The sequence below is a fragment of the Nelusetta ayraudi genome, unplaced genomic scaffold, assembly GCF_046127955.1.
Source record: "Nelusetta ayraudi isolate G7.1 ecotype Tasmania unplaced genomic scaffold, CSIRO-AGI_Nayr_v1 ptg000181l, whole genome shotgun sequence".
In the NCBI taxonomy this organism is placed as follows: domain Eukaryota; kingdom Metazoa; phylum Chordata; class Actinopteri; order Tetraodontiformes; family Monacanthidae; genus Nelusetta; species Nelusetta ayraudi.
Window position 1 is genome coordinate 575,686 of NW_027466230.1, and position 27,898 is coordinate 603,583.

Genomic DNA, 27,898 nt, shown 5'->3' on the forward strand with positions numbered 1-27,898 from the left:
AGGTTTGTGAGGTTGAGTGATGACTGCGAGGTTGTCGCAAAACTCTTCACCGTCCATCTCACTCCCTTTGGAATCCTGGGCGCAGTGTTCGGTTTCTGTCCGACTTTGAAACTTGGTGCCTTTTTGTCCAAAGTCAAAGCTGCGACGTCGCAATAAACTCCTTCCAGAGTTAAGTAATTGCAGATGACATGTTGTTTTCACAGTAATAATAATCAAGTGAGGGGAAAAAAATAAGGGAGCATTTGGAGTTCTTTTAAGGACAAAAACCAAGCCTTGAAACCAGATTTCCAAAAAGGTTCTTTAATAAATAGCGGAACACTGACTGATTTTAAAAACATCAGTAGCTTCGAGGCAAGGAAGAGTGGAGGTGGCATTTTGGTGGTATCACCTTGAGGGCTGGGGCACATGGTCACCAGTTAGAGACAACGCAGGGTAGATGTGACATACAAACAGCATAGCAAAAAAACAAACAAACAAACAAAAACCTCTATCCACGTCAGTTGGATTACAGTTATGAACATTTATGAGAGAGCTTCCTGTAAAGATTTCCTTTTACCAGACTTAATGTTATACTTGTTAAACTCAAAGGTGGGGGGAAAAAAAAAATTCCCTGTTGAAATGTCTGGACAAACAATTCAATACTCAATCCCACATACAATCGCTCGACGCAAATTCTTCCCACCCTGATTAACGGCGGATAGCTGAAAGCAACTTGGCCCCCCCGTAAGCACGTACGTCCCGAGTAAACATTCGACACAGGCAAACACAAGGACAGACCTGGAAATCTGGGAGGGGATCGAGAGTGACTCTAGGGCCATCAGCCGCACCCCCAGCCCCCCACCCTGACCCTAACACAGACACACTGGCTCTCTCTGTGAGTGGTGATGAGCCTCTGGTTTTTCTTTATCTATGTGACAGCCGGCGGAGCTTCTCCTTGTGCTTCTAGGATCAAACTGTCCGTGCCTTGTTGTCCGCTGCGTTTCCCCCCATGTTTCCACCTGTGGTCTTCTTCTGGTCGCTACTGTAGGAAAAGTATACTAAAAGCCATGACGATGCAGCAGCAGGCCACCCAGGGACTCTTTCGTTCACCTGAGGGGAAAAAAGTTTAAACTTAATGCTGCACCATTAACGCAATTTGTTTGCAAAAAAAAAAAAAAAAAAAAGAAAGACAGAGAAAATGTAGACTTGCCTATTCTGGCACACTTCCAGAAGATTCCTAGTAGCCTGAGTGAAAAAAAGAAAACATAAATTAGAACGTAGGACACATTTTGCTGCATTTTTTCATTGTGTTTGCAGTGTGGGTTATATTTCTGTTAGTGACGGTTGTGGTGAACTGGGGTTTTCATGATCTAATGTGTGTGGACTTTGAGAGTGTGAAAGTCTATCCCCAACTTTTCTTTGAAGGCACGAAATGCTTCCTTGTTGACTAAGATGAAAGAAGTAAACATGTGTTGGTGTGAAAAAAAAAAGAAGATTTGTACAACACCAGAATTAGTTTCAGAATGCGTGGCAACTAATACAACTATAACAACTCATGTCTTAGATGAATCAATGGCAATAAAAAAAAAAAGAAGAATAACAAGAAATTAATTCATCCCATCTGCCAGTTTCAGTCTCATGGGTTTGACCCTCCCTATTAAAATAGTGTGTGTGTGAAACCGAGTATGCTTACGTCTGTCCCTGGGCAGTGCCAGGCTTGTGAGAAATGAATCATGCGGCAAGCTCTTTTTTTGGGGCAGCGTTTTGTCAAAACAAAATGCACAACGCAAAGCAACAGAACCTTAACTCTGAAGAAAACAAGTAACTTATTAATATTTAAAACTTATTCACTTTCTGTGAAACAGGAAATATGAAGAGATTAATTGTGAGACATTTATTTTGATGTTAGAGATGGTTGCACGAGGTGCATTTCTTCAGATGTTGGTGACCCCCCGACCCCTCCTCCAATAGCTGCAAACGGAACAAACCTGAACATGATGTGATCTCATTTCTCTTAGAAGACAAACATGACAATGCAATCCTAACTTGTGCAATTGAAAACAGCAGCAGCAAAAACACACTGTTAAGAACACAATTATACCCGGTCTTGTTCCTGTCTAGCAGGCTGGGGGCCATGGCTCTGACGTAGGCACAGGTGCAGATCAGAAGAAGAATCACTGTTAGCAGTGACTGGAAGTTGAAAATGGCCGACTGCAACATAAAGCAAAAAAGACAAATTTATTGAAAATATCTTGCTCAAAATATATTATGAGATAATTTATCAAATAACAACAATATATTGCAGATCCAGTCAGGAAAAAGAGAGGGGCATGGATTTACTTGCAACATCAACTCTTGTGACAAACAAAAACACGTCCCAAATAAACTCAACAAATCTCATATAACCTGAGTGGCAGCTTGTGGGCTAAAAGTAGAACTCTACTTCAATCAGTCTGTGTTTGCTCCTGATCTGCCAAACAACTGTAAATAACTAAATAGCCAAAAAAATCAATTCACATGGAACATTGCTCATTATTATAATTATTATAATTATTATTATTTGGCAGTTCACGGCAGATTGAAATGAAACGTCGTTTTTGTGCAGCAATCACAACGCATTCTAGTCAATACTAACAGTGTAATAAACACAACTGCATGGTCCACCGGTGTCACTGGAGCAGCTACGTGGCACAACCCCCCCCAAAAACATTCCGATGCTCACACCCAGCGTTTTCATAGGTAAAGTATAACTTCCTCCTCAATAGCATGCTAATATGAGCGACGGTAAGTTCATTTATATTTTTTTAAATATCTGATATACAAAACAGAATCGTGCATCCAGATGTCTAAAAGTTTTTGGAAATCTGAGCTAGCACACACTAGCTACTAGGTTAGCGTCAATTTACGTCTTTATCGACATAGAATCCGAACGAGAGTGATCTCAGAGCGCGGTGCGGCCAGTCTGGAAGTTAAATGTCCGTGACAGATTTACTTTAAGACGGGTGAAAATAAGATAAGTGTTCACTCAAAAAAACATAGTCTTACCATTTTTGTTGTGAGTCAAAGCCACATCACACTTCCGCTCTTGGAGTTTACGTAACGTACGTAACCCAAGATGCTGACGTAACCGCGCACTGAGTGCTCGTTGCTGATTGGTCAAAGGGGACGCGAGTTCAAAGTTGAACCTGTCAAGCGTCAACAGAAAAAGCAGTGTGATTTCACTTTCATACAAAACTTGGTGCTGCTTTTGGACTACGCAGTAGTTAGCCGGTACTGTGCCGTAAGTCTCTTAAACAAAATATTCATGTTGCTCCATTCACATCGAGTAGTTTTATATTTCTCTTCCGATTGCAAATTCTGCAAAATTGAAGTGGGGGCAAATACACACAAATCAACAAGCTGGGGACTGCACGTTTATTGATAAATGTCATGGACAAGAGGGTTCTCGGATCGTTATTAATATAGTATATGACGGCGCAACTCCTTAGATATCCAGTTATTAATCAGGTTTAAGTATTCTGTTGTATTCAGCCATGTCATGTATTGTATAGTTATGTGTATTGTCATAGAATTTCACACAAAAAGGCTTCAGGATAATAATCTGTTAAGTGCAGTGTGTCACGCAATATCTTGGCAGACGAAGTGCAGTGCTACAAGATCTTTTATTAAACAAACCGGTACAGCATATTCGTGGCACTTATTTCCCTGGCACCAACCAGGGGAATAACACATTTTAGATGTAACAACAGTAGATGTTTACTAGATTTCAAAAATAGAAATGTGGATTTTTCTTTAGGAAAAGATGAGATCTGGCGAGCTCAGCATAAAGTGATTTTCCTATTACTGTTGGGACTAAGCCAGTTAAGTATGATGTGTACCATCTTTTTGAGATCATCAGTCAACCATCATAATCACTCGTCATTAAGTGGACTAAGGTTGGTCTAGAGTTAGATTGTTGATTTTGAGACTGCTGGAAAAAAAAAAGAAAAAGTCAAACATGAAAAGTAAAAGTCCAGTGAGAGAAATGGCCTAATTGTCATAATGCATTTTAGAGACAGTTGACCCTTTTGACCTTTTCCTCACACCAGCGTCATATACAGGATTGGTAGTGAATCGTTAAAGGCTCATTTGTGGCTAATTTGCCCTGCTATGCAATTTATGCCTTGCAGTTTTCACTCACTGCACGCTGGAGCTAATGACAATGAAAGTTCTTCCATCCGACACACTCGCCTGTGTCAGGGCAGCCGGTATCATCTTGCGGACGGCGAGGGCTGACGCGGCTCCGAAGTCTAGCCAATCATCTCGCCTGCAGGCGATTAGAACAGAGGAGCATCGGATTTGACTTTGAGGGCTACATGTGACTTTGCAACTCCTGACAGAGATCGGTGTTTATTTGATTGAAGTGCCCATCTGTCATTGAAACAGGGTCATTGTCCCAGTGCAACAGATGTTGCCATAACTAATGAGTAGCCGGGCTCACTTTATGAGGTTAAGGTTGAAACCTTGGGCTCCCTCATCTTGTTCAACCTCTCTGTCCAGCCACACCCACTCTGGAAGCACAAAGGGTCAAATTCAACGTGTCGAGATTCCACACCAGCGCGTATGTGCATATAAGTGCGTGCGCTGCGGGCGAGGACACGTGTCCATGTAAGCGTCTCCGCTGTCTGTCTCACCGCGATCAACCTTGACCACCTGCTCTGTCAGTGTGTGTAATGGTGGGTGACAACGAGAAAGACCCTCCCCAGCAAACATGCTGTCACGTCCTAAGTTACTGCAGTGTCCAAAGGTGGCAATTTTCATTTTTTCCAAACATGTCCAGCTTGGCTAACTGCCAATTTAGCTGTCCTTTCCTCTCCCGCTTCACACGCTTTGTCCTGTAGTTAAGCAGGCAAGATACCCAGCTCACCTCTCACTTCACGTGGATGCAATAATCACATGTTCTGCCCAGGGCATCCGTAATCAAGTAAAAGTTTCTCAAGACCTTTGCTCAGGTCAGTTAAGAAAAAAAAATGGCAAGAAAATCAGAAGGGATGTTTTGTGAACGCTGGGTTATACTGTAAGCAAATAGCTGGTTGACTTTGACTAAATTGATACTTTGGGGAAAGACTGAGACCTAATGGCGAGGGGATGGGACCAACCTGGTTTAACACACATTGAACATGGTCGCAGTGGCAAACAACATTTAGTTTCACAATATGACATTAATTTGAAGAACACGCAGCCACAGTAGTTGCCTTACTGCTGGTCTGGACAGATTCGTCTGGGATGTGCTTGACTGAAGCAGTATTTTCATATAAGGCATAATGTAATGGAGAAAAATTGAGTTTTGGCCATCTAAGTTCTTCCAGACAGTGTTTCGCAAAGTCCCAAGTGCGTTTGCTCTGTTTGATAAGGGACGAAACTCAGGTTGTTTTTTTTGTTTTTTCTCCCGGTAATATTCTTCTACATCTGTAACGGGGTGTAATTATCTTGCTGGTGGTCGGGGAGCCCACACTCCCAGGGAAAAAGCCAGCCAACACTTGTTAAAACTCCATGTGCTTCCACTGACTCAGATACCCCCAAGAGAGGACACACGCAAGTCCAAATCATGAAACAATGAGGCTTATTGATGCAAGGCGACGATCGACGCAACCTTACGTTAGACCAGTGCACCGGGGAAACGGGCACGTTGCGGGGGAAAATGATTCATTGCTCTCCGGTTAGTTTCTTACGTCCTGTCTTTGTGCTGTCGGCAGGTCATGAGTGGCAATGTCCAGCAGATCACTGTCACCTCTTACCCACAAACCCCTTACTTCCTGCGAGTGGACTGGGCTGAGGACCTGGGAGCTGGGTTCACAATCGCTCTGACTGACGGGAGCTCGGCCTGGATCGGAGAAGGTGAAGATTTTAGAGAAACTCTTCTTTTCACTGAAATGAACCATTGAGGCCCACTGTCGTGCCATTGACTATTCACACTGAGGAGGCACCTGGACGAAGCTCATCACATAATATTAATAAGTGTTGGTCCCTTGGACCAAGGTTACAGTGACCTTGTCTTAATCAGTCTAATGCTGCTGTGTCCAGGTGTATTAAGCTGATTAAACAGTACAAGGCTCGTCTTTGTGCATGTCTATGTGTCCATGCTTGTGTGTGTGTGTGTGTGTGTGTGTGTGTGTGTGTGTGGATTCAAATTTGAGCGCTTCTTCTCTTGAAGAACACCTGGAACACAAGTGCTCTCTAGTCCTCTATTGCGCTCCATCTGCAGAGTTGACAGGTGGAGATGGGCCTGTGACAGCTACCTGCGGGTTCCTGCATCCTCGCTGTCCTCTTGGCGTTTGATGTCTTAATTGTGACCCTCAGCCCCTTGTTGCCGGTTGTGCAACAGCCGATGACATTCTCCTTGAATTCCTCCTTGCGTGCTTCCTTTTTTAAAAAAAAATTTGCCTTTTGTTGCTTTGCTGCCTAATTCGTGTTTACGTCTTCCAGCCGCTTCCGCCCTCTGGCCTTCTTTTGCGGCTTTTTTTTTTCGCTTTCAGTTTTTGAGACGAAGTGAGTGATCCGCCCCTTTTGTTGTGTCCAGTGTCGGAAGATGAGGTAACAGAAGACGCCAACGACGTTGGACTCGCAAGGGGGGAGCACGTCAAGGATCTTCTTGGCGCGCTGACGGGAGGAAGAAGAGGGCGGCAGCGTGACGAGGCAGCGTACTCGTTCAGCCTCGCTCCAGATCACGGCCGCCTCTCTTATCAGAAGATCTCTAATGGCGTCCCGGTGAGCGAGAACTGGAGTGCACGTGGCACTGGTGTGATGTACATTCTCTTCCCAGTTCATAAAATCTAGGCTTGCCAAAGATGCTCATTCCAAGGGGCTTTCAATTACCCATAATACATTTTTAACAGCTTTAAAACTGAGTGGCTCTTAAAATTATACAACCAACCTCATCAATTAAAGCAGACTTTATGCCTACACCCCTCTCTCCAATATTGCCTGTAGGTGGCACAAGAATCAGAATGACTGCACTTTTAAATCTCACTTGCCCTCAGGAGCCATGAAAGATCTTCTTGTTGAACCTCTAACCACACTGACGGACAAGAGCTGCACTCAACAGAGCTGAAAGTGTCCTAAATGTGTTTGCACATCAGTCAACCGAGGGATGTCTAAATAGATTTAAGGGACCAGCCCTTGAAAGCCGACAAACCATTACAATAAGGTGCCTTTGAATTATCGAGTGCATCTCGCCAAAGAGGAACCCTGCCGAGCTCTACGTCCACCTGTGTTTACTTCTTAATCTCACCCTCTACGCTCGTCTACGTCTTCCCCGAGACTCCGTTGCCCGAGGATGAATCTGCCCTAACGACGTACAACAAAATAGAAAGGAAGTCTTATACTTTACAGCTGGCCGTTAAAGAGATAAGGTCTATAGTCTCCTGCATCGTTGCTGAACAAGCGAGGCCTGTCCTTGCCCTCAGGGGCCGGCGGCAAAAGATTCGCAGATAGGAACCATGCACCGTTTGATAGGAGCTATCGAGTGACAGCAAAGCGCATCGTTCCCTCATAATCACTGCCCGTAAACATTAACGCATGAGAGCTAGCAGGTCGAGAAGCTCGTCCAAACGGCGCCTTCAATCCGTCATTCAATGGCCTTGATGTCCAAATCAAACTGACATGTGTATTTTGCAGGGGATGGAGGCAAGAGGGCGGAGGAGGGAGGGATGGTGTCACCCAGACAACTCTGTTGTAGTCGCCAGTGAGTGACAGGCCTGATGGAGCGCAGGTCGCGGTGCTTTTGGTGAATTTGGCCGGCTGAGAACTGATTCTGTCACCTGCAGGGAGCGGGTCAGCCAGGGTCCTGGGACTCCTGCACAGGTAGTGGGAGAGCCGAGAGAAAAGGCCAAGGGGTCAGGGACACTGCGGCGACCGTAAAAACCTCCAATTTATGGTCGACGCCGCTCGCCTCCGGCAATGCCGGACAGTCGATGATTGCGACTGTCCGGCATGGCCCCCCACCCTTCCTCACCTGGCTATCTTTGCGGCGTTGAGTTGCATATACAAGTGTGCCTCCGTCTGCATGCGGCCCCTGTCTGGACACGCACACATTTGTTGGTTTTAGAGGGCGAACGGCCTTCTGGCTGCTGTTTTTAAAAGTCAAGGGAACGTCCACAGCCAGGTACTTTCTCCCATGGTCCTCAAAGAGTCATATAAACTCTAGAGACAGCAGATGCAGGTTGCCTAAATTTGCAGATGCCATTGGAGACACTGGAAACAATCATTTAAAAAAAAAAAAAAAAAAAAAAAAATAGATTAATATTGAATATGAACTATTGTAAAAAATATTATTTTCAACATAGTTTGTTAATGCTTTGTTTACTCCATTATTTTCTCTGTCAAGAGTTACTCAGTGCTCTCTGCTAGGATCGTGCTACACAACTGGTCTTACTCTCCACTATGTTAAGTACACCTTGCTTGTGCTGGGTACCTTATAAAGTGGCCGGTGAATGTGCATGTAACAACCTTGAAGCTGTGCAAGCCTCAAGGTTGGAGGTGCAGCGCATTCAGAGGTGCATTACATGGTTGCAACCTGTGGTTATTTGACTTCCTGTTTCCTCTCTGCGGTCTCCAGCCAGTCTGCCAGTTCTGCTCTGACATGTCGTCTTCACCGTGTCCAGCACATGGCGCTGAGTCGCTGCCATGTGATTGGCTAATTAGCAATTTCTGTTAACAAACAGTTTAACGTCCGCTAGTTCACTTTTCCCCGCCATTGGCTTTCCTGAACCTCCCTCACATCATGCTTTTCAAAAGCTCATTTTGCCAATTGTAAGCACTTGGAAAAATTAAACACAGTCTTACTTGTTGCCACACATGCCATGCTGACCTCACTCATTATCACACTCCATAAAGTCTTCTGCGCCAGTTTTAAAAAGCACTGCCCAGCAGCAACGAGGACCAGACATGTTCCTCTTCTGCTTCTTTTTAAAGACCCATGAGCCAATTTAATATTGTTATTTAGGTCCATCATGTCCATCAGTGAGTTCAAATGACCAGTGACACCAATTTGCAACCATTTGTCAGATAAGATAACTTCAACCCAGTTGAGTGTTTAGGGTTGTTTGTTGCTGCCAGTCACTTAGTTGCGTGGCCTTGCAAACAGATGCAGACACGGACATACTTCTTGTCTCTATTTAGATATGAAAAGTGATTATACGCAATGGATGGACGGAGTGTTTATTCTTTCGGTCTCGGGCCATTTGCAGTACGACAGGGCTAAACTTTGTCTTTTAAACAAGTTGTACATCATTGGGCCGCGCAACATCTGTCCAGTCTCTGCGTGCGCTCGGTAAGGAAGTGATCCACACTCACATCTCTGTTAGCGGCAATCAGCTGTGTCAGCCGTTTGCGCACGGCAGGCACAAATCTAGGAATCCTCGGGGAAATTGGTTTGAAGTACCACCCTGGTCTCACACCTGCACCCCTCCCCTCCCCACACACCTCTTTCTCTCCTTCTCGAAACACGTCAAGAGGTTGAAAAGTGGAACATATTTTCCCAGGCAGATAATTTTAGGGTGCAGAAACGACCAAAAAAAGAGGGAAGCTTCCTTCGGCAGCAGAAGAAAGAAAGGAGGCTGGGAACGAAACAGGTGGTGAACTTAACCTGACATTAATATTTTATGAATATGACCCTAGCAGTTGTAATGATGAGTGTAATTTAGCTTGTTTGTTGTTTTAACTGCTACTAAGCAGGTGTTTTACATGGCTAAGTCAGATATTATCTCCTCCTTAATGCCCGTTTAACTGCCAATCTGTCATAGGTGGAGAGGGAAATATTTCACGCCAGACAGGCAGGTACTGATGCTGACGGTGCTCGTGAGCCACAGAATGAGGTGAAGTAACTGCTGTAATTGTAACTTCACGAACATAAGTCGGCCACACAGTCGTTGGAGAAGCGGGACTAATTCCTGTGCAAACAGACCATAAAGACGTTGCAAAAATAAGTTGATGAATAAATGAACAACTTCTAGCTGAAGACTTGACTTGATCTTCTGAGCTCTCCAAAGATGTCCATCTGTTTCCAGGTGCAGGCTGATCTTTTGAATGGATCCTAGATATTGATCAGTACAAACCGAAATGTCCGCTCACCCCGTTGTGTATTCAGTCTCGCTGAGTTTTTTTTTTTTTAATGTGGTTTCAAGCAGAAGAGAAGAACCAGAAAACAAACAAATCTCCATCTGTCCAAACTTCAAAAGTAAGAAAAGAAAATCCGTTGGAGTGTTTGGCTCTTTCATATAAACCCGAGCATTTGTTCTTCTTTTCACGTCGAGGAAGCCGTGGTACAAATGGACACCAGATTTGTGTCCTGACCACACTGATGACTTGAATCCACCAACGCATCTCTTTTTTTTTTTTTTCCCCCTCTTGCTATCATCATCAACAAGTGAATGCCGCTGCATCTCCTCCCGCCTAAACAGAAGTAAACCCTGCATCGGACCGGACTGAAACCGACTATTTAAACTGCTACCTCCCAACTTTCTGCTGTGAGGTTGGGCCTGTGCCACTGCATGCCCTGTGTTTATGGGAACGGTCACGTGACCAGCGACAGGCTGACTGCTGTCGCCCCTCACTTCCTGCTCTCTATCGGGCCACACGCCTCTGCATGGCGGACAAGGGAGCCGATGGGACGAGCTGATCCCGGCTCAGCCCGGTTGCCCACACTTGCCCACTTCTGAACACTGGCTCTTTGTCGTCGCGCTCACCCACTCGTTTCCCTGTCTAGCTGGTCGATAACAGGAAAAAAAAAGCAACTACAAAAAGCTTCTGTGTCACTGAGTCGTCCTCAAATGAACTTTGTTGGGTTGGCTAGTAGAGTTGGAAAGTAACAAAGTACAAATACTTTGTTACTGTACTGTTATTTACTTGAGTATTTCCTTTTTCTGAAGACTTTTCGTCGCTAAATTTATACACAAACATCTGTATGTATTCCATAAAAACAACTTTTTCCTCAAGTACATTTTAAAACCTGTTATTTCTTACTTTTACTTGAGTAAAGGAGTTGAATAGATGTTTTTTTTTTTTTTTTACACAAGTAGCTGTACTTTTACCTAAATGCAGAATGTGTGTACTTTTGCCAAGTACAGTTCAGTAGGAACTGTAACTGCAACAGGCGATATCTCTTCTTCCCCCTGTCTGCGTGTCATCACATTGGCTACTGCTGGCTATTAGTTGTTTGCAGCATTGCTGGAGCAACAGATCATTTCAACAAAACGGGTCAGTTAAAAGTAATCCCAATGTGATCCGGCCATACGGAAAGCCTCTGCCTCTGCCTCTGCCTCTGCGTCATGTGGTTTTATTTTCATTGGGGGCAGCCCTCTTCTGGCTTCGTCAGCAACACCTACAGCCTCCCCTCTCAGGGGGTCCGACCTCGCGGTCTGGCTTGTTGATTGGGGATGCACGCACACAAATAAACAGTCAGACCACACACACACACGCACACACACACACACACACACACACCAAGAGACAGTAGACTGCTCTGTCAGTCCCCTCCTGAAACTAAAGTTGTACCCTGAAATCCGCTGTATCAAATTTGTTTAGTCTCTATATTTTGTTTAACCAGAGTTGTTGCTTTTGCAACCGTGTGATGCACTGATCATTGAGTTGCCATGAAGAAGCCAACCTTGCCATTCAAACGCCATGTGAGCAGAGTACCAACAACAGCTTCATACGATTTATTTTATTTCATTTTATTTTATATTATTTTATTTTATTCACCCATTGGTCAGGAAATGGCTTGGAATAATGTGTCTTGTGGGGTGTGTGGGTGGAAGCAGTCTCAGCACCCACATCATGGCAGCAGTGTCTAGACCAGGGGTGGTCAAACTTTTTGACTGGTTGGGCCACAATGGGTTCTAAGATTTGTCATAGACGCCGGAACAGGAGCAGATGGATGGAGTGTTTTGGTGACACACCTCGTGGGTTAAAAATAAATTAGCATGGGATATGTAGAAAACATATGTTTTAATGTCTATTGAACAAAATATCTGTCTTTGAAGGCCCACGGTATTTAGCTCTTTATTGAAATAACTCTTAAAATACTGAAAAAATGGATGAAATGCAGCTATTTTATGACTACTACTAGAATTTGTTCAAGTTCGGCGGGCCGGATTAAAAAGCTTAACAGGCATAGCTTGCCCAAGCCTGGTCTAGACTTTAGTTCGATGTTAGTCTGGAGTCTTTTAAGTGGATGCTCTTCACTGTTCGCTCAGCTCGACCTCGTAGAGGTTTGCACGCCATTTGCCCACGCTACGAGATTTATTTTCTCTTTGCAAGTGGTGCGCAGTAAGCGGAGGGTAAACCTTCCATGAACTGGAAGTCACATGTTTACTCACAAGCCCTTAAAAGTAAAGACAGCGAAACGTGCCGCCTGTCGCTATTTAAAGCAGCCAGCTGGGCAAAAACAAACAGTAGCCGTGTGCCATTTCCAATCTTAATCCGGTAAGTGAGGGCTTGCGGCTGCGGCAGTTTAGGCCTGTACATTTTGCGTCCTATACTTCTAATGCCATATTAGCAGCGTTGGCCGGGAAGATATACGGTGCCAGAGGTTGTCAACCGCCGAGGGCTTTGATGGCAAAGTTTGGCCGAGCTCCCCTGTCATTATGACGGAGGGAGACGCGGCAGTGAATTTACAGCAATCTTTTCAAGTGTTGGAAACGCGAGAGCGCTCGGCCGGGGTCACAGTCCCGGAGCCTTCACATTATCCTCCGTCACATGGCAGTTGCATTGACAGACGACTTTCCTCCCGGAGGAGAAAGAGGCGGTTTGAGGGGAGCAGGTAGCGAGAGGTTGGAGGAGGTGTTGGGGGAGGGGAGGCCTGAGGACAGATCAAAGCGGTCGCAGCTCGCTCACTCGCCCGCGTGTTAGACACACACTCACACACACACACCCACTCTGCAGTCGCCGGTGCGTGTGAGATAGCGACAGTAACGCGTCTCTGAGCTGGACGCCGATGACTCGCGCGCAAAGGCTGTTCGCAGTTTGCGAATGACCGGCGAGCCAAACGTGAATCACCGTTTGTTATTAAGGCCAGACTGCCTTGCCCAAACACTGAATCACTATGTCAACTATGCCGATGACTTATGAAGCGCACTGTCGCACGGATTGTCTCCTAATCCGCCCAGGTCAGCCTGCGCTGGATCACGGTGACAACCTGATGTTGCTTTAGATTTTTAAGAGTTCCCAGTGAACCTCCTCAGATCCTGGGTGGTCTTGCCCCCTCGCTCTGATCCTACTATGTTAACAGTTGTTAAATCGTTGAGTTCCTTGTTATGATCTGAGCTGACATTATTCGCGGCGCTGGGACAGCGCATGTCAAAGTACAAGCTGGTTTCCTTCTCGTTATAATCACTTTACATTTGTTTTTAATTAGAATAATTTCCAATTTAAAGTGGTCCTTTATGACAAAATCTGTCATTTCACATTTTGATTCGCGGGGTTCGACATGATCATTATCAAGTATTAGTGAAAAAAAGATAAATATACTGAAGACCATTTAGTATATACAGTAAGCCTCTTGTAGCTTAAGCATGCTGGATCACAGGGTCGTTGTAAATGCCATTTTATCTGTGCATACGCAATAAATATATGCTGCTGGATTTGATCCCTGCGTTGGGAACGGTCTTTCTGAGAGTCTGCATTTCCACCAGAGCGTGTTGCTTTCCTCCGTGTGTGTATTTTCCAACAATCCAAAACATCCATTTTAATCTAATTTCCAATCAGTGTGCTTGACCAACGCCCAATGAGGACCTGATCTGCATCTGGGATGATTGCCCACTGCTTCTTGACAAAGATAAATTAAAAGCAGACAAAAGCATTTCTTTTGGAGGAAAGAGCACGTCAAGAACAAATTTTAAGGAATCAGCTTTTAAGAGAATGAAAGGGATGAAACACCAACTTGAGAGCACAAAATTTATCTATGAGAAAAAGAGACCAAGAAGCTTTGGAGCCGCTGATGCCTAATCTGATATTGAATATGAGGGAGGGAAGCTGTGGGTGTGATGTGCAGCAATGTCCAGTCAGTGCGCTGAGTTCAGGTTCACCAGTTGGGTGGGGGTGGTGGGTGGGTGGGGGGGGGGAACAGCTGTGTTGCCTGCCAGGACATCAGCCCAGGACAAAAAAATGACAAGCATTTAATGGGAGCTTTTGAAGATGGCTGCTTTATTACAGTGGGTCTGCAAACTTGACGTGGCCCAATGAAGATTTAGCACCTCGTCACCTTCTGGTTTCCAACTTCATCATGAGCAGTAGCCCTGTTCATGCGTGCCCAGGGATTATGGGTGTGTGCCTGTCCGAGTCACCAGGACAACGGAGAAACATAGACTGGACAACTTTTTGAAAATATTGTCTGGTCCGGCCAAAGCATATTTCAGGCCACAGTGTCCTGTTTTTAAAAATATCTGATTACAGTAGTTTTCTTCTCTTTTTTTTTTTGCTGAAAACAAAAAAAAAAATGTATCCGGTACATCAAGTGAATGTAAAAAATCTCCCCTTTGGTTTTTGGCCTCATGCAAGCCGTCAGTTCTGCTCTTTGCCAAAATACAAGCCCAATGAGGAATGTTTGATGATATTCTGAAGCTTACTTGCGATTCTAAAGAGGTGCCGACAGGACACGCCATGGAGGAAACTGTGCTCCCTTTCATGGTTTGACGTTGACTATTAAATCCAAGTGGTGTGCCACCACAGACACTCTTCGTCTCATAAAACTTTCCTGCTACCAAGAAAACTTTTGATGCTGCTGTGTGTCGTTGCTTTTCTATAAGACATAAGTGTTGTTTTAATACTGAAAAAGTTCAAATCAGTGCTCAGTTTCGAAATTTAAGCAGATTTTAAACATGGACTTGTTAGGAGAATTGGATTTGAGTTGGTTTAGTTCCATCCATGGATATTGTAATGCTGGTCAAATCCGGACTCATCCAGCTCAATAAGCCGACGAAAGTTTACATTAACCTGAATCTTATTAATCAATGTCAAAGTGAAAATTGTGTCATTTACCAAGACCTATTTAACGTCATTTGAACAGATCAAAGTTAATCTGGTGATCAGGAACTTTCAGATGTACAGACCTTTAGAAATGTAGAAAGACCACAAGCTGTTTTACAAAGTAGCTAAACTGCCCAGTTCTTGGATCAGAATTTCCTCTGCACATAGCTTCCTCCGATACTTAGCCAGGACTGAGGAGTTACATGAATGAGAGGATTCATCCTAGATGGCGCAGGTGAGCTGTCTGAGTTGAATCCTGCAACACAGCAGCGTCCTTTGGAGACTTGGGAGTAGAGACCGTGACTCGTACTTACAGATTTAACGGAGTGAGCTCGGCGGCTCATGTTGCTAAACAGGAAGTTCACAAGATCAGCTTGTTTAGGCAACGGATTTCGTTTGGCAAATTTATGGCTTTGCGTATTAATGGGGCAGGCCTGCACACTCGGGCCACTGCCTTTTTGGCTGTGTCGGTGAGAGAGAAGAAAGTAAAGAGCATTGTTGAATGTTTTTAATTTCAAAATATTAATTCAATTTACAAATAGGCCCCCCACACAGTCTGTACGTCATTGTATTCTGTGGTGAGGTCTGGCATAAAACTGAATCATGTGACTCAAAGGACTCGTATGTTGAAACTGTCCAGTAAGTGATCCATCCTACATTCATAATCATTTCAGTGAACCTGTGTTGTCCTCACTACTTTATCAACCCTCTCAATATACACTTTACCTTTACCTTAACAGCAGACCTTACTAGTACCAGGTACCTAATAATGTGGCCGGTGCTTCAGGGTTGCTGTTTATTAAATACTCTGGCCAGCCCATTTAGGACCTACAACAACGTTCACCACATTCAAAGACTTCAATTCCCTTTCTTCTCCATTCTGACTCTCACTTTAAACTTCATGCACGTTGTCTTCACCACATTTTCATGTCGAAAAGTATTGAGTTGCTGCCATGTGATTGGCCAGTATTTGTGTTAACAAGGAATTGAACATTTTACCTAATAAAGGGGAATCCAAAGTCTCCAGAGGTCTTCGCACATGTCTGTCTATCAATGATAAGCCTGTATGTAAACCTTTTATAACTGCATGTGACATCCACCTGATTCGATTCTGTTTTCTCATTTAGTACCTTCCTTTTTTCCATCCCTCTGTCCTTAAAACGTGCAGGTGCACCTTGGTTGTGTTGAGCTCCAACCTGCTCCAGACCCTGTAGAGCTGAATCGGGAGATGATCGCTCTGGCCCTAAAATGCAATGTGGATTTAAAGTTGGACAACAGCCAGCTGCTGGATGGGAACCGCAGACTGAAGCAGCAGAACCAGGTCATCCTCCAAGAGTAAGACTGACTGAAGCTCTGTGCTTCTGACGCACGTGTTGATGGAAAGAAAGTCTGGCGTTCAAGTGGAACACGCCAACCGCGGAGTGAAATAATTTTCTTAAAATGTTCAGCTCTGGTAGTTGTTTGGTTGCTTTTCTCGTTTACATGCAAAATTCTCTTTGCCTTTAACGGCAGCTGTCTGCTGTTTATATCCACGGCGTTCAGCCAGTATGACATCATCACTGGTCGCCTTTGAGAGGACTCCACCCAGTACTGCAGTCTTGGCTTTTAAGCATGAAGGAGTTGTTTCAAATTATTCACTATCACTATGATTTTATATCCCTGATGCTCTTTAAAAAACAAAAAACAAAAACAAATTATGATTATTATGATTATTATTATTATTATCATTATCATTATTATTATTATTATTATTATTATTATTAATAATAATAATAATAATAATAATAATAATAATAATAATAATAATAATAATACTAGTAACATTTTAGAATTCTTGTACATGTGTTTATGCATAGCACAGCAAAACCTTTCTTTAAAAAAGTAAAAATCGACTTTTGAAGTCAGCTTTCTTGCAGACATTTTAGTTTTCCTGAACAGCCTTGGATGTCATTGTGTTTATTTCTCTATTTATTCATTTTTACCTCTCAGGCTGGAACAGCAGGTCCAGGATAAGGAGGAGTTGGAAAGGAAGCTGTACTCACGTTTCGTCCCAGTGATGAACGAGAAGAAGGCCAAGATCAGAAGCCTGCAGGACGAGCTCCAACATCTCCAGCGGACTGATGACAAGCAGAGTGACAAGGAGGAGAGACAGAGGTCAGCTTGGGATTGCTTTAAGTAAATTGAATTTTGTGGTTGTTATTTGTTTTTACCTTGGCTTCATATTTACGAGCGTCGAAGCTCTGCGGATGCCCTGAATTGCATTGACACACCTTTGCGGTTAAATCTAAAGGGACAAACAGCAGAGGTGAGTGTGTGCGGCTGTAAATCAACCATGTGCTGAACTGACTGAACTGCCTCTCTGACTCCTACTCATGTCTCATGTCGTGTCTCTGCAGTCGTCCTCCCGCTTCAACTCTGAGTTCAGAGCGCGAGCCCTCACATATATCAAAACTGCTGTCACCCCTTCATAGAATTTAACACCGTATCGAGCTTTGCATGGTGGTTTTATTTGCTGGTGCTTTCAGTCTGAGGCGGTCAGATGGGCAAATTTACCACAATAGGCGTCGTCGTCTTGATTACAAACTCACATATTGTTTCATGCCTTGATAAGTTCTAGAATTTCCAAGTTTCGCTCACACACACACACATGCCCCATTTTGCTCAGTGACAGTAAACGACGTCGTGGCGGAGGCGGAGACCAGAAAGGGAAGGAGGAATCCCGTCAAAGCTTCCATCCATCCCAGGAGCCAACTATTCTCATCACGGGTGTGTTTCAACTATTATTCATTTATTTACCGATGTCCAAATTAATGGGAGGGAAGCTGCTCCTCCACCCCAGCAGTTCTCTTCTGGATCAAAAAAAAACAACAAAAAAAAAGTGAAAATGAATCAGAAAGTGTTTTGATCTGCGCCCGCGCTGCAATACATTGCAACTGCCACAGCAATTCTAATCAGAGGGAAACACTGTCAGGCCCCCTCATTTCCCAGCAGGGACTAACAGAGGCTTTTCTCAAGGCAAACAACCGGCGCGCTCCGTGGCATGATGAGATCAGACAACCAGAACTGTGTTTTGTGGCAGCAAATTTGTTATTTTTGATCCCGGTTTAGGTCTGCGCATCATTCGGGTTCCTGTGCCTGAATTTGTTGTGATTTTTTTAGCGGCGAGGCGGCGCGCGAGTGTGAGGACGGCGGGGCCGAGTGAGCTGCTTCTGAAACGCTTGTTGTCAGATCTGGGATGAGAAAAAGCAACATTCGCACAGTCCGTTGAGCTTGACGCACACACACACACACACACACACACACACACACGCGCAGTGCTTCCCAGGGATGGTAGATATGTTATCGTTTGCGATATATCGTCAAAACAATTGCCTGCGCTAAGAATATGTAATCTCGCAATAATAACGATGAACTCCTGTTGATGACGTCAGTACGTGCTCAACGGACTTGCCGCTGGCAGCCGGCAGCTCACTTGTGGAGCAAAATAACAAGCAAGGCAGAACGCGGGGCTGATAGCGTACACACGGTGCTCGAGAATCGATTGTGGATTGTGTGCAAAGTGAAAATAAACACAGCATAAGCAATTTGCAAACATCCTGTGTTACTTTTTGTTTATTTTCTTTTGGGTGGGCGGACTGGGATATTGAGGCTGGACACCTAAATTGACAAAAATGTTGGCGAATTTTTACTGGCACGACTCCCAGTCAACCTTGACATGGACCTTTTAAGGCTTTGTGTTCTAAAATAACTCGAAGCCGACGTTCAACTCTGTCGTTTATCCACACTGTCTTTTCACGAGCAAATCTTTCTTTCTGTTCTCTGCGGCGCTAATGTTAGCGAGTTACTGTTATTTTAAGCACGACGTACTTTGGGTGCTCTTCTTCTTCCTCCGCCTTCAGGGAGTGAACTTGCGGCGCCACACCAGGCCGTGCTTAGGTACTACATGGTTTTCAGTCATTTCCAGCGTATCCGTGTAAACGGGATTTTATTGTTTTTAGCACGGCTTCTTGTAAACACATATTTTTCAAGTGCGGTTTCGAAAAATGTGCAGTTTCAAAAAGATCCAAAAAGACGGAGTTGAATTGTTTCATATTTTTTATCGTCACTTTTATCGTTATCGCAATAAATACCAGAAATGATCGGGATAAAAGTTTCAGTCCATATCGCCCATCCCTAGTGCTCCCACATTACACTTCCCCGCACATGCACCATGCCTTGGTAGAGCAGGGTGTGGAAATACTGAACATGACATTTGGCTCATTCCTTTGACTTCTTCTGATGTCATAGGTCACGTCGTGATGCTGGGAGGAAAAAAAGCTGATATTACTTCCCAGCAAAACTTGTCGGCTCGATGTAACTGATGATGCACGGAGAGACGGGGATGACGGTTGGAGGTTGCTGGGTGGGTGGGGGGGGGGGGGGGGGGGGGGCTCAACGTAAACTGTGAGCACACACCAGCAGAGAAACTACCTCGGGGTCTCTGAGAAACACTCTGCGGTGAGTCATAAAACCCTGACCGGCCAAGTCTGCTCTGATGGTTTCAACACGACCGGTGGCGAGGCGCTCCTCCTGCGTCGGGAAGAGCGAGGCGTGATGTCACACTTTTTGCTGAGTCATCCACCCCCCCCCCCCCCCCCGCCCTGCTCCCTAACAGTTTATTGATAATAATAATCTCTTTACAATAACACCGCTGATTTTTGCGTCCTCAACCGCCGTGTTGGCCTGAAGCCAAAGTCACGGCTAAAACGCTTCCCTCCTTACTCCCCTTCTTGCTATATAAATAAAGACGAATGGAAGCTGTCAATTGTGTGGAAAGAATTTTGGCTGAAACGCTGTTCTGTTCTGTTTTGTTTTGTTTTGCTATCTACAATCCCGACCTTGTGTTTTCACTTGGTGAGATTCAGGCCGCCGCGCAACCCTTCCAGCCCCTTAAAACAAATATGAGTGTGTTTCTGGCATAGTATTTACGCCAGTTCGGCTGTCCAACCAATCAGCGTCTGGGTGTTTCCGTCTTGGTCTCAAGTGCCTTGGTGGAAACAAGTCGTGAAATTCACGAAGGTGGCTTTGAACTAACAGTTGCTAATGCGTTGCTACTCCGCGTTGTTTGTGTATTTACTTATTTCTGGTCTTATTTTGGTAACCGAAGAAACATTGACAGCAGTTACAAAAACACAATAGGAGATTACATTTGCCCATAACAGTAAGAAACTGACTGCTTTTCTACAACAGTTTTGTGGAGTGCACTCCGATGCAGTCTTTCCCCGTCATAATGGGGTTTCACGTCACCGATGCCATTCTTGTCCTTGGTTAACCCTTCGTGCCCCGGGCTGTGTGTTTATAGTGCTGATACCCGATAACCTGACACAGCAAAGGTCGAGACAGAAGGAGAAAGTCTCTTCCGCCAAGTGGTCAGAATGCCGCAGCGGATGATACTTTTTTTTTTTTTTTTGTATCAGTGGACGTATGTTATTGGAACAAATTAGTCTTAGATTTCAAAATGTCTCCCGGAATGTAATTATTTTAAAATCTGGAAGGAGAAATGTTTGACGTGTAATAATTCAAACACGTCTAACTGCTACACTCACCCAAAGTCATTCTGCTCGCAGGGCGCACTGCAGGTCAGAAAGGGTAACGGGAGAATGAAATCTGAGGAGAAAGACAAGACGACCCAAGGGATGAGGGAGTTTCTCAAAATGTGTCAGTAATTTGATTCACTTCTACAGAAAACACAGCATTTGCTTTTCAATTGTTTTAGTGCAGCAATTCACTAAAATGCTGTAAGTTTTTTTAATACCTCATATAAGTCGCAGCTTTTATCTATTGATCAAATTGCTTGATGTGTGAAGTGTCTCTCTCTGTCCAACACAACTGCTTAATCTCTTCATCTCCGAATGCAAAATGACCAGAGGGGGGAAAAGGGCCAACAGGTGTGTTTATGTGTCCGTCCTCGTAAATCAGTGATTGTATCCGAGTTCGACTGGACTTGTGTGGAATGCCAGATCTCTTTCACTGATAAAGATTACATGACTGTAGCTCTTGAGTTTCTCCGGGGTTTAAAAGGTCATCAGAGGGCAGATGAATCCCGAAAATCCTAGAAATGTTGCTAAGAACGCCACTGGTGAATTTGGGACCTTTTGGCACTTGAGTGCTTAAACTGAAGACACACGCTTATCCAGTTTAGTGCCCTTTAAGTTCACAAAGTGCAATAAGGGCTGTGGCGAGAAATTATGCTGAGATATGAACAAATTAAAAGAGCTGTGATTTTTTTTTTTTTTTAGAAAGAGGTCAGTACCACAATGCAGAATCATAAATATGACGTTATTACTCCGCCTGCAAATCATATATAAATATATTTTAAATTCATATAGAACCAACCACCCTTACCTGAACATATTAAACCAGACAAAACGATGAACAAAAAAAGTAAGCCGAACCTCCATTTGTCTGAAATTAGAGGAGCTATCAGGTATTTGTTAGCCTGTTTAATCGAGTGCAGCTCCTGTTGGCGGGCAAGGCAGCATTAGATGAGCGCCCCCTTCCCATGGCGGGAAGCAGCGCACCGAGTACAGCAGAAGCCAGGCTATTCTTTTTTAGCTACAGCCTGTATTTCTTCTTGTACTTCTCAGAGCAGTTTGCACCTGTTGCCTCCCGTTTTACCCGCAATGATAAAGAAGAGGATTGGATACAGGATTAAAACACTGACTGAAGATGTTGTTATTAGAGGTTGGAAAGATAACTGCAAGGAGATTTCTTTAAATCTCTTTTTCCAAAGAAGTGATACGTTTTTGAAAAAAAGGAAAAAAGTGCCAAATGACAATTGCTGAATGTTCCACCACGAACCACAGTGTGATTTCTGTAACCGACGGGGTCCTAATGTGTGTTAATGTCTCTTTTGTAAAAATGGCATGCAGGTCGTGATCTGGAGTGTCATGGCATCTCCGTGGACCGGGCGTTTTCCGATGATGAAGAGGAACCGCCGAGGCGAAAGCAGCGGCCGCTCCACACCCAGAGCCCAGATCCTGGTGATGAGGACTAGTGGCAGGTCAGTGAAGCTCCAATGTGTCACCACCACAGCTGAGGTGTGGCTTCGTTCAAACGTTCAAAAGACAAAAACACTTTATACTATATTCCAAGTAATGATTTTTTTTTTTTTTTCCTTTCTCACTTACTTGTTCCACAAGTCCTTAAACTAGAGCCTCACTACAGAGCTTACAAAGTAACGTGAATTTGAGATTTATGGGCCTGGGCACATTTTCGTCATCTCCCTCTTGCTTCATTCACTACTCCTCCTCAGTTTCTGGCCCAGCCATGACTGTAACAGATGTTGGTGACTTACTGAAAGCCTTCTATTAAAATGGGCTGGGCCATGATTTGTCCTCTTCGTTGGTGTTTCAAGATGAACAAAGCATGTTTGTCTTGGTCCTGTTGATCTCCCAAACTTCCGTACGGCCACTAAACTTGTTCTTAATACCATGTCTGCCCATCACTGGATGCTCACAGAAGGCCTCGTGTTTGCCAGTATAAACGGGAACTCAGATGTAAACTCACTCACCTTAATCACTGATTGATCTTGATCAATCAATGAATTTCCTGTTATTATTATTATTATTGTTATTATTATTATTATTATTATTATTAGGAAGGAATTGAAAAAAGTGAAGCTGGAGGCTGATGGATGGAGTAAATGTAATGATGACGCAAAAGCAAACATTCACTTTCATTGGCTAAGTTAGTTGCAAGTTTCTAACCTCACTGGAATGGAGAGTCTGTGTAGGCCGGCTGGAAATGTTTATTTATTTGGTTAAGTTTTCAACCTGTTGCTGTTTGTGTCGTGTTATTCTCCATCTTTGCTTTGAATCTGCCTTCTTTAAGCCGGCAAACTGACCACTCTCGAAAACACAGCGCAGTGAGTGATTTCGCAGGGACTCGGGCATTTACCTCTTAGAGTAACGCTCTTCTCGCTTGTAAACTGTCGGAGGCATCGCAACACTGTTTCATAAATACTTGTGTAAATCAGTCACTTTATTGTTTGGATTTTCGGAAGGGTCTCTTCAAACCAGCAGCTTAAACACACGAGGCCGCATTTAGCAGCTGCCGCTGCACGCGAGCAGTGCAGTAAAGCAGAGCGGAGCTTCTTTTCCTAGAAAGCCGGGAGTCTGCCTCGCACAGGAAGAGCCTGAAATGCACCTTTCGTGGAAAAACAAACTTGGCAAAGTATCTGTAACGTACACAAGTGGAGCTAACTTGGTAGCGTACAGTACGGAGCAACAACGTCAACCTTGTAGCATTATTTTAGCATTTACATGGTGTTTTGCGTTGAGATAATTAACTTCTCTGATTTAAAATTCATCAAAAGATTGCCTAGCTTTGGGAATTTGATAGCAACAAAGCGAAAATGTTTTTTTCTTTTTCCAACTCCACTGAAAAACACCAGGTTGCAACACTTATGTAATGTTGCTGAACATCGTTACTCTGCCAATTGCCAGTTCCAATTCAAAACTGTCTCCCAAAATGCACCTCAGTATAAAAGCATAAATGTATTTAACATGTAATGTTATGCAGTTTTTATTATTATGATATCTCACGAGTGTTCCCCCTGCTTGTTGCTCATTTGGCCCTTTATTCCCCACCTCCCCTCTGTATGTTCTCCACCCTCCGTTTTCATAAGTCTAATCCAGAGGCTTTCTTTAAACATGTTTTCCTGATATCTGTCCTGCTATGGGGAAAGTTTCGTTTCAACCCCCTACCTCGATACACGCAACCAAAACAGTGACGACCAGGCAACAGAGTCCTGGAGGTGTCCCCAGATTTGTGGCCAGACATTATCCCTGATTGGGAAATCAGTTTTTCACGAAGCCAGAGCACATGAGTGCCATCTGGCTCGCCTTAGCTGCAACAATTACCTGCTGCAGATCTCATGAGAGACTTTCCCGCTCTTTGTCTTTCACGTAGCAAAAGGCAGAACAAAGAGCAGCGTTATCTCTCTTTTTCCTTCCCCCACAAAAGCACCGGATATCTGGTCTCGTCTGCTCGATACTTTCGTCAAAACGTTTGCTGACGTTCATCAGGGGCCGTTTGAGATCAGGCGCTGAACGCCTTCCAGTGCTTCCTCATTGCTGCTAACGATTTGGACAACATGGCCGAGAATCCGGGCCAAGTGTGTGCAAGTAATTTCTCTCCTAAAAGTTCATCCCAGGCTCGGGTTCCTCCCCAAGTCCCCTTCCCTGCTCTGTGTGTGTGTGTGTGTGTGGGTGTGTGTGAGGCTGGACGATGATGGACCAACAAACCAAAGCTGCTTTGTCGCCACTTAATCCTCTCGATTCATCACGTGTTGCCGATGTTTTCCCTCCCTCGTTTTATCGCTGAAGTAAAAAAAAACCAAAGCAGCACAGACAGTCTGCGGGTCTTCCTCCGCGTGAAGAGGCATTTCGCAGACCACCGTTTAACCTCAGTTGCATCTGCTTGCTTTTATTCGCCGGCCTGATCTACCTGAGGGGGTGTTTGGCAGAGGTTAATGAGGTTGTGTTGTCTCACCGTCTTCACCTCCTCACCTCTCCCTTTGCCTCCGCTACCAGCTCTAGGTCCCGGGGTCATCCCAGTGTGCCTCCTGCCGAAGAGTAATGAACTAAACGGAGGACCCATCCCCAGCTTTTTTTTTTTTTTTTTTTCTTTTTTTTCGCTCCGTGACCATTCTACCTTTGACTCCTGGAGCTCCCCGGTGTCTTTTATGACTCTGATGATACCTACGTGTCTGCCGAAGACAACGGGTGGGCACAAGCGGGATAATCCCGCAACACGCGCTTGCTGTTTGGTTAATCCCTACAGGAATGTCACACTCTCCCCACCATCCATCCCATCAATAAGGCCCCTCGGGAGGAAGAGCGCAGATCGGTTTGCAGGGGGATCGCTTACAGATGCTTTAGCCGGCAGTGAGTGATGGGAGACAAGACAACGTGCGAGACGTGAGAGCCGTCATTTGTGCGATTGCTTAAGGAAGCCACATGCTCGCGGAATATCGTTGCACATGGCCACGAATGCCAATGCTCTTCCACTTGGGGGAGCTTGATTCGCGTTGCACTTAAAAAAAACAAAAAAAAAACAACAGTCCAGTAATCGGAAATTGATTTAATTAAATGTTAGCTGGGAAATAGCCATTAAACTGAACCAGAGCTTCTAGGCCAAACGTGCCTTTATTTTTTCCAGGAACTGCAGCGCCTACGTCTAGCTGATGGAGTGGGTATAGTCACGAACAAAGTTGATTTGTTTCAAAAATAGAGAAAAGAAATGAGAGTTTTCCCTCGCAACAGAGAGATGGGAATAAATTGCAGCAACTTGTGCGGAAAAAAAAGCAAATCCATCAATCAGTTCTATCATTATCCATCTTATACGTCAATATCTGTCTTTTCCTCAGGTGTCCGGATCGCACAGGCTCACTGCTGCGAATGTCTGAAATACCCATCATGCATACCTTATTAATAAGTCAGTCTAAAATCTTTGTTCTATTTAAAATAGATTGAAAAGGTTAAATGCTTTAAAAAGCAAAGGGAACATTTTCGTATGGCTTCATTTTGTTGTTAAAACTCATAAAATGTCTGTTGAAATGTCATTGTAATGTTTGTTGTTTAAAACATTTGCAGGGGTTGCGTTTTGCTTTCATTGCTGTACAAACACCACACTGTCATTTGCACACATGGTGTACACATGTAGTGCAGAGCGCTGATTTATTGTTGATGATTTTACTTTTGAAATTTGCTGGTTTTGTGTTTGTTTGTTTGTTTGATACAGCGATGTGCACTGACTAAATTTACAAAGTGGTCCATTGTAGCCAAATTATTTTTCTTTTCTTTTTTTAAAACTTAAACTTATGAAGTTAGTCTAAAGAAAATGGATTTGTGATAATATAATATATAATGATAATGGAAGTGATAATGGAACAGTTAAAACATAATATTCATTGTTTTTCTACTCTGAAATGTGTGTTTGCTGACCTGATATACGATATAATACCTCACATAAATGTCACAAGTTTGGCATGGAAGTTGCGCTGTATGCATATTATGTAGCAAACATTTGATGCAAACCCTGAAGCTCCAGCCACGAGGGTTCCTCATAAGGTCTCTCACATCATTGTGCTTCCCAGCAGCCGTGCAGCTGGAAGCATTTGTGAGGGGGTGATGACGGCTCAGCCAGGTTGAAATTAAACGTTCCCTCATTTGCTTATCATCGTCGTTCACTTACTGCGCGCACCTGCAGGATTCCCATCATGCAGGGAAATGACTGCCGTCTTCCTGCTTTTCCGCCGCAGAGCCGCGGTGAGACAGAGCGGCCTTTGTCCGCTGCGGCGCTGAGCTCTGCTCTCACCTCGCCGGCCTCCTTACACTCCAATGACTTCTTCACGCAAACAAGTATTGGAAACTGAAAAAAAGATGATTTGTTTGGCCAGGGTGCCTCACAAGTTGGACCAATTTGACCAAATTCTGTCTGTAGGATGCCAGTTGTCCAAATGCAGTGTTTTTCCGTTCTGATCATCAAGATAATAAACACATTTTCAACTTTCTTTCGTTAATTGTCTTTTTTTTGTTTCTACTTGGGTACAAGTGCTTATAATCTGTGTGAGATTTATAACATCCATTTTCTGTTCTCTTTTTCACTCCCTATCCCTCCCTCAGTCCAGTCATCCCATCCATGGCCAGAACATCACCATCCATCAAAATATAATAAAACCTCTCAACAGGTAGTTCCTAAACTGGCCTGTGTGATTCAAACTCTCGGGTCACAAGCTCTGCCTTTGAGAATAAACCCGTCACCAATCAACAAGACTTTCATACACATTTCTGCTTGTCATTATAGCCAGACAGGACAAAAATGTTTGGTGAAATCTGGATGCTCAACACCTGTTGCGTGCTGGTATGGATCTATTGCACTGACAGCAGCTGCTTTGAGAATATTGAATCAATGACAAAGGCAACGGATGACAGTTCATCGACAAAGTCTTTGTTTGGCAAAGGCCACGCGTGCATGTTTTCCAGTCTCTCAGAGATAACTAGTCATGTGACCGCATACGTAAAGTCCTGTGTTGTATAAACATGGGGGGAAAAAAAGTGTTTGCATTCCACTTTTGCGCTATATTTCTATTTCAGTACATCTGAGCTGTGGCTCAGCTGGCAGAGCGGGTTGTTCAATGACCAAAGGATCGACGGTTTGAAATCCCAGCTCCAAATTTCAACCTTTATAATCATAATGACTTCCAGACTTGTGTTTCAGCACACACTTTGTGGAAAGTGGAAAGTTTAAGTAAATGAATTTACTTACAGGCTGGAGATGCAGGTCAACATTAGATCATTAGAGAGACCTTCCAACATGTATTCAGTATTGTCATTTTTTTTAATGCAATTACACTCAATACTCACTTCATGCCCAGCATCAACTTGTCCTCCAGTCACGGGGGTCAGCCACTGGTCAAAAGTATGCACTTCATTTCAACCTGGTCATGAAAAAGGCCTTTGATCACTGCGTGAAGAGCAGCCCTTCCTTTGAATGACTGTGTCGTGTGAATCGATCGGGCTCATTATTTCTGAAGCAACCAGTGTTATGCCGGTTTTAGGAGATGGTGGTTGAACTTCAAGTGTGTGTTAATGACTGCCTGCTGCGGAGTGTGAGGAGAGGAGACTTTCTCTGGTTTCACTGTGTGAATCGGTTTATTACTCCAGGCAGTTTTAGGAACAACCTATGTTTTTTCCCTCCCACCAACTATTCATTTCAATTTGTTGCTCATTTTATGAGTGACTATTACACTGGAGAGCTCTATTTCACATTGCTGCCTATTTGAATGAACAGCCATGATTGTAACTTTGCTGGCTCAGTATAATTTTTGTAAAATGCTCTTCCTCCTGCTAATTACTATTGTTTTACATCT

General features: G+C 44.0%; 2 protein-coding genes across 4 annotated transcripts; one reads left to right on the forward strand and one right to left on the reverse strand.

Moving 5' to 3' along the window:
* Nucleotides 1–284: 284 nt before the first annotated feature.
* tmem167a (transmembrane protein 167A) lies at nucleotides 285–3,157 on the reverse strand. 2 transcript variants are annotated; one of them, XM_076015144.1, is made up of 4 exons: nucleotides 3,025–3,157; nucleotides 2,081–2,190; nucleotides 1,190–1,224; nucleotides 285–1,089 (listed from the first exon to the last, which is right to left on the reverse strand). In XM_076015144.1, the coding sequence occupies exons 1-4, from the start codon at nucleotides 3,025–3,027 to the stop codon at nucleotides 1,019–1,021; spliced, it is 219 nt and encodes a 72-aa protein (XP_075871259.1). In that variant the 5' UTR covers nucleotides 3,028–3,157; the 3' UTR covers nucleotides 285–1,018. The 2 variants fall into 2 exon arrangements, with proteins under 2 accessions (XP_075871259.1, XP_075871258.1); XM_076015143.1 differs by lacking the exon at nucleotides 3,025–3,157 and having other exon boundaries at nucleotides 2,081–2,199.
* On the forward strand, nucleotides 3,153–26,539 carry LOC142881088 (DNA repair protein XRCC4-like). Of its 2 annotated transcripts, none has more exons than XM_076015141.1 (8): nucleotides 3,153–3,259; nucleotides 5,715–5,856; nucleotides 6,539–6,726; nucleotides 16,151–16,317; nucleotides 16,972–17,136; nucleotides 17,648–17,748; nucleotides 21,894–22,024; nucleotides 24,558–26,539. In XM_076015141.1, exons 2-7 carry the CDS (start codon nucleotides 5,718–5,720, stop codon nucleotides 22,016–22,018), a joined length of 885 nt encoding a protein of 294 aa, XP_075871256.1. In that variant the 5' UTR covers nucleotides 3,153–3,259; nucleotides 5,715–5,717; the 3' UTR covers nucleotides 22,019–22,024; nucleotides 24,558–26,539. The 2 variants fall into 2 exon arrangements, with proteins under 2 accessions (XP_075871256.1, XP_075871257.1); XM_076015142.1 differs by having other exon boundaries at nucleotides 3,176–3,249.
* Nucleotides 26,540–27,898: the final 1,359 nt, after the last annotated feature.